Consider the following 14,335-nt stretch of genomic DNA (forward strand, 5'->3'; position numbering starts at 1 on the left):
TCGAGGTGTGCCCCCCCACCCCCCACACACACACCTCGCTTCCTATGCCAGTGTATACTGAATAATGAAATTTTGTGTGTAAATGATATTGCGATAACCCACCAAACACGTCGTCATTTGACATTTGGCCAGGCCTGCTACTCGTTGACTGTCAATGAGTTTGTAACAGGCCATTAATCGTGCTTATAGTTGTAATACACATGCCCATAACAGCTTTGAAAAAACCCCAAACCCACACACAAAAAAACACCCATCGCATCATTTGTAATACAATATAAAATGCTGGCGGTTAAAATTAAGACAGTTTCATCAGTAAGTACACCACCGGACCGGACAAACGACTGAATTAAACAATACGAGGGGATTCAAAACGCCGACTGCGTCACATGCTGCCAATTAGAATAAATGAATGAATGTTTAACGACACCCCAGCACGAAAAACTGCATTCTGAAAGTACTGCTAAAGCAATACATGTCCCCTACCGGGCCGAACAAATTTTCATATCACCTAAATTCATGGGACATAACTTTCAAAAATGTATAAATCGCTATCAAAAGATAAACTTCCATCTGTAACAGTACGTGAATGAAAAAAGTAAGGTTTGTTTTATTTAACGACGCCACTAGAGCACATTGATTTTTTTATCTTATCATCGGCTATTGGACGTCCAACATATGGTCATTCTAACACTATTTTTTAGAGGAAACCCGCTGTCGCCACATATGCTACTCTTTTACGACAGGCAGCAAGCGATCTTTTATTTGCGTTTCCTACAGGCAGGATAGCACAAACCATGGCCTTTGTTGAACCAGTTATGGATGACTGTTTGGTGCAAGTGGTTTACACCTACCCACTGAGCCTTGCAGAACACTCACTCAGGGTTTGGAGTCGGTATCTGGATTAAAAATCACATGCCTCAACTAGGATCCGAACCCAGTACCTACCAGCCTGTAGACCGACGGCCTAACCACGACACCACAGGCCAATCAGTACGTGAATGAATGAATAACGAGCACGACACAAGACTATTTCATCCTTCTTGCACTGCCTATAAGAGGTCTGCCACTCTCCCAAGACTGGCATGACAGCATAAAGCTTGTTCGCAACTGCACCGTTCCAATCATTTTTCCAAGTCAAAAAGATAAATTGATTAATACTATGTTTAAAATCAGTATAAGGTACACCAACCCTGGCATGAGGCAAATCCATTATCATTATCTCTGATGCCAACATGGCTGGGCACCTAACAAAAGCGTGTGCTATAACCTCACCGTGGTGCAGGGGTGTAACATTCTCTTTGAGAATGGCCAATACAGCACAAATTGAAGTTTAGAGTAAAAGTCAGTATCTATCTGATAATTGTATTTGATTTTTGTACAGTTCTTTACACTGTTTTTATTTATATCTTGAATTTTTCTGTTGATGTTGATCATCACCTTATTTGTTTCCATTACCATAGTTTGACACCCAATAGCCGATGTATTTTTCGTGCTGGGGTGTCGTTAAACATTCATTCATTCATTTATTCATTTATTCATTTATTCATTCATTCTAACAAAATACAATGTCTTTATTGGCAATGGATAAACAGATACTTTCGTATCACCATCCCAACTAAAGGATGTTCCAGCTTCATATTACGTAAAGCTTGTAATCACGAATCTGTAAAGATGATAAATTTGGATGCAATAGAATTTTTGATTTCTTCTAAGGCTTCAATGACTGCCCACATCAGCAGTAAAGATTAATGTTGAGTCAGGCAGTCACGTGGAAAGTATTGTGTCCGATGGACAAACTGTAGCACAAGCCACAGAATTCCCATCCCGTGATCCATCTGTATAAACAGAAATGTAATCACGGTACCTGTCGTGAATATTCATGAACAATTGTTTGTACACCACAGCATCTGTACTATCTTTCTTCAAATGCGCACGATCAAACACAATTTTAGGTGGTGCAATACACCAATGTGGTGGTAAAATAAAATATGAAGGAGTTTCCAAAGAGTCAGTTATATCAATGTTGGAAATCGACAAAAAACCAACAACCGCTGAATGCGAAGACCAAATGTGCTAATAGCATTTGGCCTTGCACCAGACTTCATATATTTGTTATCAAACACCGCATTATATGTAGGATGTTTAGGTAATAATTGTAACAGTATGTCATAAAGATATATACACAATTTCACATCACTATCTTCAGGCATTGCAAAAAAAAAAGGTCTGGCAATCAAATTTTCATATCTCCTAAATTCAAGGGTCATAACTCCATGAGAGTTAAACTTGATCTGTAACAGTACGAGTTCTATACAAAACTGTATCTTCAGGCACTGCAAAAAAGAAGTCCGGAAAACACATTTTCAAATTTCCTAAGTTCAAGGACCATAATTCTTGAAAAATGACGCACAGACGGCCAGGACAGATGGATGGAGATGAAACCTACCCCCCCCCCCCCCCCCCCCCCCCCCCGGCTGGACCGGTAGGGGACTAAACAGTCAATTCTTATTCTTCTATCGTCATTTTTGAAATTGTAAATCTGAATGACAAACCCGTATTCCGTGATCAATATCGTACATTTGTAATTTGCACAAGGCAGAGTCGAAAGGATGTTTTAGGCTAAGTTGCTTCCATAATCCTGTATGTCCTAAAGAGAGTGCCATTAGTATCGTATCTATGTAAACCTGCTACATTCAACCTTTCAGTCAACACTTACACCATGGATATAAATACTGCAACCCCTTACTGTTAAAATAAATCCGTTATAGCTTCTAGTTTCAAATATAACGGGAAGCATTTTTTTTACTACCTAGTCCCACGCAAAAATTCATATCTACACATGGGTGAGCAAACAGAAAACAAAGGAGAAAGAACACACGGAACTTTCGTCTTTGGTACAATGCAACCTATAGATATTTTTATAATGAAATCAGATGATACCAGATATTGTATCCCATATATGTATATGTTATCAGTTACAATGATACCCAACAACCGATATATGTTTTCGTGCTGGCGCGTCGTTAAACACATACATTAATCCATCCATCCATTCACTGGATTGGTTATTCGTGCTGCAGTGTAGTTCAACATTCATTCGTGTAAGTTCATTTCCGAAAAGGTAACCAAGCCGGCCTTTAATACAACTCAGGTATGTAAATTAAACCAGTCTTTGACGCAGATAACGTAGCAGTGACAAATAATAAAACCAAACGTCTTGATTTAATAAACAGCATTGATATTGTTAATACCTCTATAGCTTGGTGTAGCGTCTCTTGTCTTACAAACGGGAAGCGTTTATATGTCAGATAGATAGCTATTGGATGGGTTAAATATTCCATTAGAAAGAAAACAAATGACACTGAAAATAAAATCATATGTGAAGAAAAAGAGCAAATACATACCTTTAAAAATAATTTTTAAAAACCTATCTGAAGACAAAACAATAGTCAAAATCATTTGAAGACAATATAAAAGTCAAAAGCAAAAATAATAAAATAGAGAAAGAAAGAAAAAACCTCCAACTACAAACACATAAACAAAAACAAACAAACCCCGTTTGCAACATAAACAGCCGAATAAACAAAAGAACGAACTAAAACATCTACAAACGGATTTGTGGACAAAGCAAAATGAAGGCATGAACGTGCTGTTGCCAAGTACCAGTTCCTTATTAAGTAACAGTGTTGTGTATACCTTTGTTTAGTAGTTCAACCATATTCATATACTTACCTTTGTTTGACACCCAATAGCCGATATGTATCTTTGTGCTGGGGTGTCGTTCAACCATATTCATATACTTACCTTTGTTTGACACCCAATAGCCGATATGTATCTTTGTGCTAGGGTGTCTTTATCAGTTTGAAGTCGGGGTGTAGCTCAGTCGGTAGTGTGCTCGCCCGGTGTGCTTTGGTCGTAGGATTGAGCTCTCTTGGTGGACGTATTCTTTGATTTCTCCCGGCCAAACCAGTGTTCCACGACTGGTATATAAAAAACCATGGTTTGTGTTCTCCGGTCTGTGAAAAAATGTATATATAAAAGACATAATGAAACAATGTAGAGGGTTTGCTCTACGTATAGGTCATACTTTATCAAATGCTTGACATCCAACAGACGGTGATTATTAAATCGATGTATCTAGTGGTTTCGTTAAGTAAAGCAAACTTTTCCTTTAATAGTTCACGTAGAGTGAATAAAGTCTTTAAATGACTACTGACACGCTCTTTGAAAGCGAAATAACGTCGTTACCTTTAGATTCTGCAGCCGATCAAATAAATGGTTTGCTTCACCTTTCACAGGAAGACAAAAACGCTTGTCTAAACCAAATTTGAATTACAGGTAAGAAATAAAGTTAAATCTTGTTTTGTTTAATGACACCATTAGAGCACACTGATGAGCTATTAGACGTCAATTTCGTTTTTAGAATGCTGCAATGTAGCCTTCAGAAGAAACCCGCTACATCCCCCCCCCTCCCCATTAGCAACATGGGATCGTTTATATGCACTTTCCAGAGACAGAATAGTAGATACGACGGCTTTTGATATACCAGTCTTAAGGCACTTATCGGGACAGAAAAAACAACAACAAAGAATGGGTTTACCGAGGGGGCTTGATCCTCCAAACGAAGCACTTAAGGCGAATGACCCTAGATCCCGATTTACAGAAGAGCAGTAGATCAGCTTAGAGGGCATGATCTTGACGAACACCGGGCGGCTCAGTAATACAGCGCTAACCCGATGCGCGGTCGTTTTAAAAAAAAAAAAGTATTGATCCCATATGTGTTATCCTGTATGTGGGTTCATGCATATAAAATACCCCTTGCTACTAATGGAAAACAATATAGTGAGTTTCCTCTCTAAGTAGTCAGTGATTAATAAATCCGTGTTCTCTAGTGATGTTGTTAAACAAACAAAAACAAAAAAACATCAAAATATGTGAACCCCAGAAATGTGGCGATGACATCCAGTTTACAGATATTGCATACCGAGTTGGTATATGTTCGTTTTTAAGTGTCTAATTATGGTATATGACATTATTGTTTTTATGAAATCGTTGTTGAATAACAGAACGAGTAATAACTGAAAACAGAAAAACAAAATGTAATATTAGCTTCAGGTGTTCGTATCAAAAACGTTCAAAATAGATTACCCGACAAACAGAAATCATCAGACATTAAGATTTGCAGACAAATGAGTGAAAATCGAGACGACTAACAGAGAGTTATTAAGGCACCAAAGTACGATTCTGCGTGACGTTAGTACGTGGGGTGGGTAAATATAGCCTTGTTACGAAACGGGTGTTACTTATATGGAGGATTCGTGACGAGTATTTTACAATTCGGGAAATGTCAACCTAGAATATCTTTAAAACTACATTCCCTGGAATATTTTTATTATTTAAGCATATAGAACAGAAAATTCAATTACGTTTGGTGCATATATGACGCCGCACTCCGCATTGGTTTCACTACGCTGGCTTATCCATGTCAAAAACAAAGCCAGTATTTTGAAAGTGGGACACTTTTGACGGGCTCGTACCGATCTCGATTTTCATTGGCTTATCACAAGTATAGAATTCCCCAACAAGAGATCACGTGAGATTTCGCAATTTTGGAACAAATTTAACTGTCTTGATTGAGGGGTCGTCTCATATCTCCAAAACATATTTATATCCATAGAGGTATAGTACAACGGCTTTCTAGGGGTCGGTGAGTGGGGGATTTGCCTTGAAATTTTGACAGTGGCCAGCTTTTGGCATACGCGTTACATGTAAGGGGGTGTTACTAATTACGTAACGCTCTAGGGGTAGAGGAAGAGGGTACTGTGTTCGATTTACGTAACATTTTTCAAGACTATATGTTATTTTTATTCATTACTTAGACCAAAAAAGGTGTGTTTTTTTGGAAATGCGCGTGTGCAGGGATTTCAGCGGGGTTGGGGTTATAGACTGTGTTATGCGAAGTTTATATGGGGCCATGCTCCCCCCAAAAATGCTTTTCAATTTTTTTTAAGCTTGGGCAAGTAAGGGTTTCGACCTCCAATACCCTCCCCCTGCACATGCACCCGATTACTCTCTAAGATTATATGTCAAAATTACCAAATGTTAGACATCCAACAGCAGATGGAAGGAAGGATAGGATATGTTTTATTTAACGACACACTCAACACATTTTATTTACGGTTGTATGGGGTCGGATGATTATTAAATCAATATGCTTTATCTTTGATGTCGTTAAACAACTCCCCACCCCCAACTTTACCCTTTCCAAACGAAATAATATTTATTTGAATTTGTCGATTTTAACACGTAAATTTAAGAAGTGAAAACGTTCATTGTCTACTTTAGTATATTTTATTTTAAAAATATATACATGATTAATGTGTTACTAGTATACAAACTAAACTTTGAAAATTCTACTAACACTTTATAAAATATCAATTCTGAAATAGGAAGGTACGACTGTCGATAATACGTTGTCAAGATCAAACCGGTTTTAACTAACGACTCCAACGTTCTTCGTACAGCGCAAGATTTCTCTTTTAATTTTTTGAGACGAACCCTACCATTTGAAATCGGCAAACGCACGTGTTAACTGAAACTGACAACAGGCTGTCGTTTGTGCTTTGCCGAGCTATGGCGGCACAGGCGACGAATCAAGCGTATACGTTTGACGATATCCGTTCATAGCGAACACACACGACTTTTTAAAAAGTGCATTTGAGCTTGTATTTCACATTTGTACATGTTATAATATGGTAACCAGAGAATGTAACTTGTTTTCGACTAATACATTGTCGTAACTAGTATTACATATTAAATATATTTTCTTGTTTAGAATATCAGTCTGTGTATGTGAAATGTCCTTTTGATCGTCCTAATCTTTGTAAGTAGCCTAAACTGGATTTTGGTAAACAAACTTTTTATTAAGAAATGAAATTTGACCTAGTTCTAACACAAGAACGATCAAAAACACGTTGAACATACATATTTTATTTTTGAAAAGCGTATATTTAATGTGTAATCACAGTCGTTAAAAAGTCTGTTGGTCGACATCATCTTAATAACAATCCCCGAAACTCCGTCCTTTAAAATGTAAATCCACTCTCTATTTCCCCAAGTCAATTCCTCCAGTAACCCCCACCACCCTCTATTGTTCTTCGATTGACAGTTTTGCTAGGCTATATTTAAATTGTATTAAATTTTGTTGAACCGTTGGCGTCACAAATGTAGATTAACAAGCTGACGTTGATATTTTCCATATTAAAAATACAAGCGACGCAATCTATTTATCACATACCTGAATTCTGTTTCTGTTTACTTAGTGATTTAATAAACACAACTCTAAAACTTGGAAATAACAATGCGTTAGTGATAAACGTGCAAAATGTCGCTCGGCTGACAGACCGGTTTTTCTTACTTCATGTAGGCCTACCGTAGTTAAGTTTCTACTCTGTAAAATGAGTTCTGATCTAGAATAAAAAATGGAAACACGAGGGACAGTAAAGATGACAACAGAATTAGGAGTTAAAAGCGATCACAGGCCAAACATGTCTACGTTACTTTAATATAATCATCTTTGACCTCAATGCAGTCGGGCCCATTAATCATTCAAGCTACTGGTGCCAGCACAATGTAACTTATGACTGACCCATCAACCACAGCCTTGAGAATTTCTTCATGTTCTAACCGGATACCACGAAGGAAGGCTTACAGATAACAATCACTCTGAGCCAGGTCTGTGCTGTAGGGTGGGTGATTAAGCTGCTGGAAACCACATTTATGGCGGCAGCAACGTCAGCTGTCCTGGACGTGTGCTCTGGAGCACGACAACTCGCAAACATCCACCAGTTTGTGTTTCCTTGATTGGTTGTCTCAATCACCGAATCAACATAACAGTTATTGTAGTTTTTGAAGGCACTTAGTCAACCATTAAAGGCCATTTCCAATCACAGAAAACAGTTGCACAAACAATAGGCTTATGAATTTCAGTCGAGTTGTCACCTTCCTGGGCGAGAAACCTAGTGACGACTATGTGCTCCAATCAGGTCAAATTCATGGTTTTAATAGGGTAGGGTGTCGTTAAGAAATATCTTGTAAACCAACAAACAAGACGAGATGTGTTATTGATAGAACAGTTGTATAGTGCCGCTGTTTTATTTATATCTTTACCAATGTTATTAAAATGTGAGCATAAAAGTTGAACATTATTTTTACTTCCAAAACAGTTTTCCTTTGTATTTTTATGTCACGCCAAACAGGAATTATTGAAAAACGTTTTATTGGTACCAGGTTTAACATCATTTAACAAGGTCACTACGAATCCGATTCGATGTCAAAACAAACACGTCTTCGTTTAGAGCAGGGGCGGGACGTAGTCCAGTGGTAAAACGCTTGCCTCCTGCGCAGTTGGTCTGGGATCGATACCTATCAGTGAGACCATTAGGCTACTTCTCGTTCCAGCCAGTGCACCACGACTAGTATATCAAAAGCCGTGGTATGTGTTATCCTGTCTGTGCGATTGTGCATACAAAAGATTCCTTGCTGTTAATCGAAAAAGAGTGGCTCATGAAGTGGCGACAGCGGGTTTCCTCTCTCAATATCTGTGTGGTCCTTAACCATATGTCTGACGCCATATAACAGTAAATAAAAATGTGTTGAGTGCATCGTTAAATAAAACCATTTCCTTCCTTTCTTCGTTTAGAGCGGACCATAGACCTTTTAGGCTGAACCACATGCACTGCAATGTGTCCAAAGTCTCTTGTAACTCCATAGCTGTGGCTTGTGTACTTTTGTTGCTGTATTATTATATTATGTTTGTTTAACTATCTACACAAGGTGAGACGTAAATAAATAATTTGTCTGTCTGTTCATTGCAGTGTTATCGCCCCGATATTGTCTACAAATACGGTCTTCACAGCGCCGGAAACGTTGATACTTTGGGACTGTTGAATGCAGTTTATTTCTGTCGACAAGGATTTCTTTGGAATGTAATGGCCCGGGAACCAGACATGCAGATTCACTAGAGGTAGATGGCGCAGACAGAACGGACGATAGTTGCTGATGCTGATCGTGATTTAGATGACACCATGCATTAACTGAATGCATATGTTTGTGTCCTGTTAGCCGCATGATTCCATTAGGCACGATATATCAAAGCTGAAAAGCTCCCATGTTTATTTGCAAACCAATTCGATACATGAAGAAGGTATGCCTAGTTTCATTGTTATCGGTTTGTGATTTGCATATTAATGTAACTTGCATACTTGTGTGTGTGTGTGTATATATATATATATATATATATATATATATATATATATATATATATATATATATATATATATATTACACCGCGGTGACGGAGATACCCGTGAGAGATTTTTCATATCCCACAATGTGAGATATGCTTTTTGAGAGGTCATGACCTCCGATCACATGATCCACGGAACTACTTTAACTCATTCATAAACAACATGCCATTAAAACTTTACGTTCGTGGCTAGATGCAATTAATAAAATGAAAAAAACAAACAAAAAAAACAACAACCTGAAACACCGTTCTATTTAGTAACAAGCATAAAAGAAGCTTCTGAATTTTTTCCTAGGTTTAAACGCCAGCCAATCGGGTTAACAAGTTATCTTCAATCACGCTTTTTGAAGTTTGAAAGTTTAAACGTTTTGCAGAAAACTCAATGATGGACTTTGAATAGTGATTGTTATATTATAGTTTATTAAACTAATATTCTGTTTACTACTAGTGTGTGTTATTTGTTTTAATTATTTTTATTTTTGGGATGGAGGGACTCTATGACATTGCGAAAGCATAAATACTTTAATAATATAAAAAGAGTGCATAGGCAAAGAAGGGTTATGCGCTCTGAATCACTCCGCTGTTTTGTTTACGTTCAGTGTCCTGTTTAGTGAGAGACAAAAAATATATTTGGCGACTCAAATTAATAATGTAGCGCGTTGTAATAAATATAATACTATACTCGTCCCCGTGAGAGACCGTTTATATTACAACTCGTGTGTTGTCGATCGTACACCACTCGCTTCCGCTCGTGATGTACGATCGAAAACACACTCGTTGTAATATAAACAGTCTCTCACGGGGACTCGTTTAGTATTCTCTTTCTCTATATATGTATGTATGTATGTATGTATAAAATGTGCATCGTTACGTCTAGAAATATGTGCAGTGTTTTTAACGTTATGTGAAAAAAAAATAGCATTATGATTGGATTTGTATTACTGATGTTGTTACTGATGATGAACATGAATACAGGTTGACGTTTGTCATATTTAAAGTAACGTTAGAAGTTACATTTTATTATTAAATAATAATAGTTTTAGATCGAAATAACGTGGCTCAAACGAGCACTCATGGATGATAAAAAGTTAGGGTTTTGTTTTGTTTCATCAGTTATAATTGGATGTCAAACAAATTGGTAATTTTGACATATAGCCCTTTTGTAGCAAGGAGTCTTTTATATACGCATTCCCACAGACGGGATAAAACATACCATAGTCTCTGATATATCAGACGAGATGTACTGGCTGCAAATAGAAATCGCTTAATAAGACCACAGACGAGGATCGATCCCAGACCGACCATGCATCGGGCGAGCGTTTACCACTTGGCCACGTCCCGTCCCATCAAGTGTTTGCATGTTAAAATTAAATAATTAGTTTCAATTGATGGTTAAAGCGAGTTACCTGGCAGGCTAGTAGCATGCCCTGAACTGCGTACTTGGATGCCACTTTTAAACAATGTGCTGAAGTCTTGCTAAGCACCATTAAGGGTGCGGAATGTAGCTTAAAGGTAAAGCGCTCGCCCGCATATTAAAGGTCCCTTGGTACTAATGGAAAAATATAGCGGATTTTATCTCTAGACTATGTGTCAAAATTACCAAATGTTTACATCAAATAGCCGATGATTAGTAAGTAAATGTGCTCTAGTGGTGTCGTTATACAAAACAAACACCACTAATATCGATTTTGTTGGGTAATTTAACTAGTGATTAATCAGAAATGGAGTACGGCTTCTCAAAATCCCACCGCATTTTTTTCAACCGTGATTAGCAGAATACGTGATTAGCATTAAGCATTATCTGAAATAGGTAGGAACGTTTAACTTGGGCATCTTGTTTTTCACAATACAACTGGAAGTAAATTGTATTGAAGGAACTATCCTGATATTGAAGCCATTTTGAAACGGTTTTCGGCAAATACAGTAGTTTTACATTATCAAAATTACAATTTACCTACATTTTCTTGCTTAGAATATGAATATGTCTTTAACCAATGCGTTTTTTATCATCGCAATGTTTTGTAGCATCTCAATTTTGATTTTGATCTAAAATCATTTCGTAAATACGAATTCATTATTTAAAATTTGAAATAATTTGGCTAAAGATCATTGCAAATGTATTTATCCATATAATGCATTATATATTTAAAACATGTTAAAGGGACATTCCCGAGTTTGTTGTAATTTTAAAGATATTATCGACTAACTGAGCCTTTTTAACGATTGTAATTACATATCAAATATATTTTTCTGCATAAAATATTACTGGCTGTATATTAAACGTGTTTCTGATCGTTCTAATATTGGTACTAGGTTAAATTTAATTTTATTTCCAAAAATATAATTTTTTCGTACGTACGAAATTATTTGAAGACAAAATCCAGTTTGGGCTTCTTACAAATATTAAGACGACCAGAAACACATTGAATATACAGACACTGATATTCTAAACAAGAAAATATATTTAATATGTAAGTTTAATCGTAGAAATATTTTATTAGTCGGAAACATCTTACAATGGAGTAAACTCAGGAATGTCCCTTTAAGGCATGATAGTGTTTAAAACACAAACAGCCAAAAGCAGGATGGTGTGTTTATTGTGTTGGAGAGGAACAAACGGAAGTCTTGCAAAAGCCGAAAACTGAATAATCCCTTTAATAGTTCTAGATTAAGGACCTCTTTGAAATAAAACAGAATCGTTCATTTACCATAATAGCTCTTGTATGAAAAGACACCTTTCCTATATTTGCTATCATCTACACACGCCTTTTTATGAAAGAGATTGCTCATATTGAGAAATACTACGTTATGAGAAGAATAAACGACTTTGATTCAATACGACTACAGGAGTGTTTATTGAATACCGCGATCCATATCGGCGAGGAGCGCCGTTCTTACAATACGAACTAAACTTCGCCGACACTCTCGATCGATGCAACCACGCCAGCAGGCCACCGCCAGATGACTGGCCACACACAAACCTTCGGGCCGAGTCTCGTCTGTCTTGTAGAGTCAAAAAAAACTTGAACAGTCGATGTCGTTAAAAGTTATCAAGCGAATAACTAATGGATTGTGACATCATTTGTGTTGTTTTCTTTCCTTAAACAAACGTAATGGAAATATTGGATTACATCTTGTGTATGCAGTAAACAAGAAAACACGTTAAATTGAACTTTCATCAGCGTTATTAGTTCATACCGGAAAGAGAGACAGGAGGTTAACTACGGCAGAAGAAAAAGAAACCTTAGAAGTAAGGTGATCCCTTTTCACAAAGTCATGGCTATTATAGTCTCTTTATATACGTTCCGTGCTCTGTTTCCGCTTACGTGACATAATGTCCTGTGATATTTCCCCCACGCTAAGCAGTACAATCTTGTTAAGTTGGGACTAGACACATGTTACAGTGCGCAGACGCGGTGCTGGTTTTCAATTCTAGGTATAACCAATGTTAGACACGCATTCTTTCTCCAATGCCAAAACACCAGCTCTTCACCAATGGTGATGTTGATAATCGAATACGATACTTCACTAAAATAGTCATAATCGAAACTACTTTTATTTTAAAATAACCCAAGGTGTCATACATCTGATTTCATACCATGAGGCTCGACGACTCCGTGACATCGTCCAGTTTACCAATTTGCTAATTATTTTTGTATCCAACTAATCAACCTACAATGAGTTATGACGCAACTAGCGACGATACGGTGGTATCATCATCATTCCTGCGACTTCGAGTTCGTTCTGGGATTTACAACACGAAACAGAACACCAGCGACATCGACGACTACTACAGCTACGACTACAACGAGAGCCTGGTCACCGTCGAGCTAGAGGAGGTGATACCAGTGGCCACTGTTTACGGCTTGATGCTCCTCATCGGGCTGGTGGGAAATACCCTGGTGATCTTTTCCATAGTGCGCTATCGGCGGATGAGGAACGTCACCAATGCCTTTTTGCTGAGTCTAGCATCCGCTGATCTACTCGTGGTGCTCATATGTATACCAGTCAAGGTAAGGACATGTTGAATGAATCAATCACTCAATGAATGGATGAATGAATGAATGAATGATGGATGGATGGATGGATGGATACTTAACGGCACCCAGCACACACAAATATATTGTTTATTGGATTGGATGTCAAACTAAAAAATTCTGCTTTTATATTAGGGCCCGTGCTTATAAATCATTTAAGAGTCTAGACTCAAAATTGAATGTTCACACGCAGGTAATTTGTATGACGTTAGCCTGACGATAAAGTCTTATAAGCGCCAGGCCAGAATGCAGTGTAAAGTTTTGCGAAAATACCAACATCAGAGGTTTCATTTAAAATATGGATACTAAATTTTATTCCACATTGTAAAATTACTTACCTGTGCTATTTGTAGTTTTGTCCAGCTCTTTACACTGTGGTCTATGTTTAAGAACATCAACCTAACCCCGTGCTTACGGAACAGTTTAAGATCCAGACTTTTATAGGGAGTCTGGACTGATGGTGTTGTCATGCTGCTGACCTCAATGTGTTCATTGTCAGTACTCTGGCGATACACCACATTGTGGTGGAGTGTAAGTATCTGTCAGATATTAGAAAAGATGTATTTTTCGTGCTGGGGTGTCGTTAAACATCTATTCTATTCTATTGGCATGCTGTTATTGACTAAGTGGAGGCTTCCAGACGCAACATATATATATAGAACAGAATAACGTCTTCTTATGTCCAAACTATACTAATTACGATTATAACAGCTATATATGCATTTTACCATTGTCCTGACTTCGACATTTTTATAAACACGAGGCTCATCTCTCACAAAACAGAATCATCTTTGTTTTGATACCTCTAAACTATACTACCGGGTAATGCAACTGATTATAAAACCCATATATGTAGTTTACCACCCTCTGCCAAAAGTAGACTGTCATGTTTGTTATACACTGTCCAGGCTTATCAACACGAGGACCATCTCTTACAATATATAGAACAGAATTATATCAGTTTTCTATACTTCCAAATTATGCTAATACA

The 14,335-nt window shown here is 37.4% G+C and overlaps 1 protein-coding gene and 1 long non-coding RNA gene across 2 annotated transcripts in view; both read left to right on the forward strand.

Annotated features, from left to right (window-relative positions):
* LOC121374209 overlaps positions 1 to 9,180 on the forward strand; it is a 47,201-nt gene extending 38,021 nt beyond the window's left edge. The window contains exon 3 of the long non-coding RNA XR_005958201.1: positions 8,877 to 9,180. This is a non-coding gene — a long non-coding RNA (uncharacterized LOC121374209). The remainder of the gene's footprint in view (positions 1 to 8,876) is intronic.
* Positions 9,181 to 12,984: 3,804 nt separating this feature from the next.
* The window catches only part of LOC121374820 (QRFP-like peptide receptor), a 40,503-nt gene continuing 39,152 nt past the window's right edge, over positions 12,985 to 14,335 (forward strand). The window contains exon 1 of the mRNA XM_041501932.1: positions 12,985 to 13,320. Coding sequence (XP_041357866.1) covers positions 12,985 to 13,320 — 336 coding nt within the window. The remainder of the gene's footprint in view (positions 13,321 to 14,335) is intronic.

Source organism: Gigantopelta aegis, chromosome 6, assembly GCF_016097555.1.
Source record: "Gigantopelta aegis isolate Gae_Host chromosome 6, Gae_host_genome, whole genome shotgun sequence".
NCBI lineage: Eukaryota > Metazoa > Mollusca > Gastropoda > Neomphalida > Peltospiridae > Gigantopelta > Gigantopelta aegis.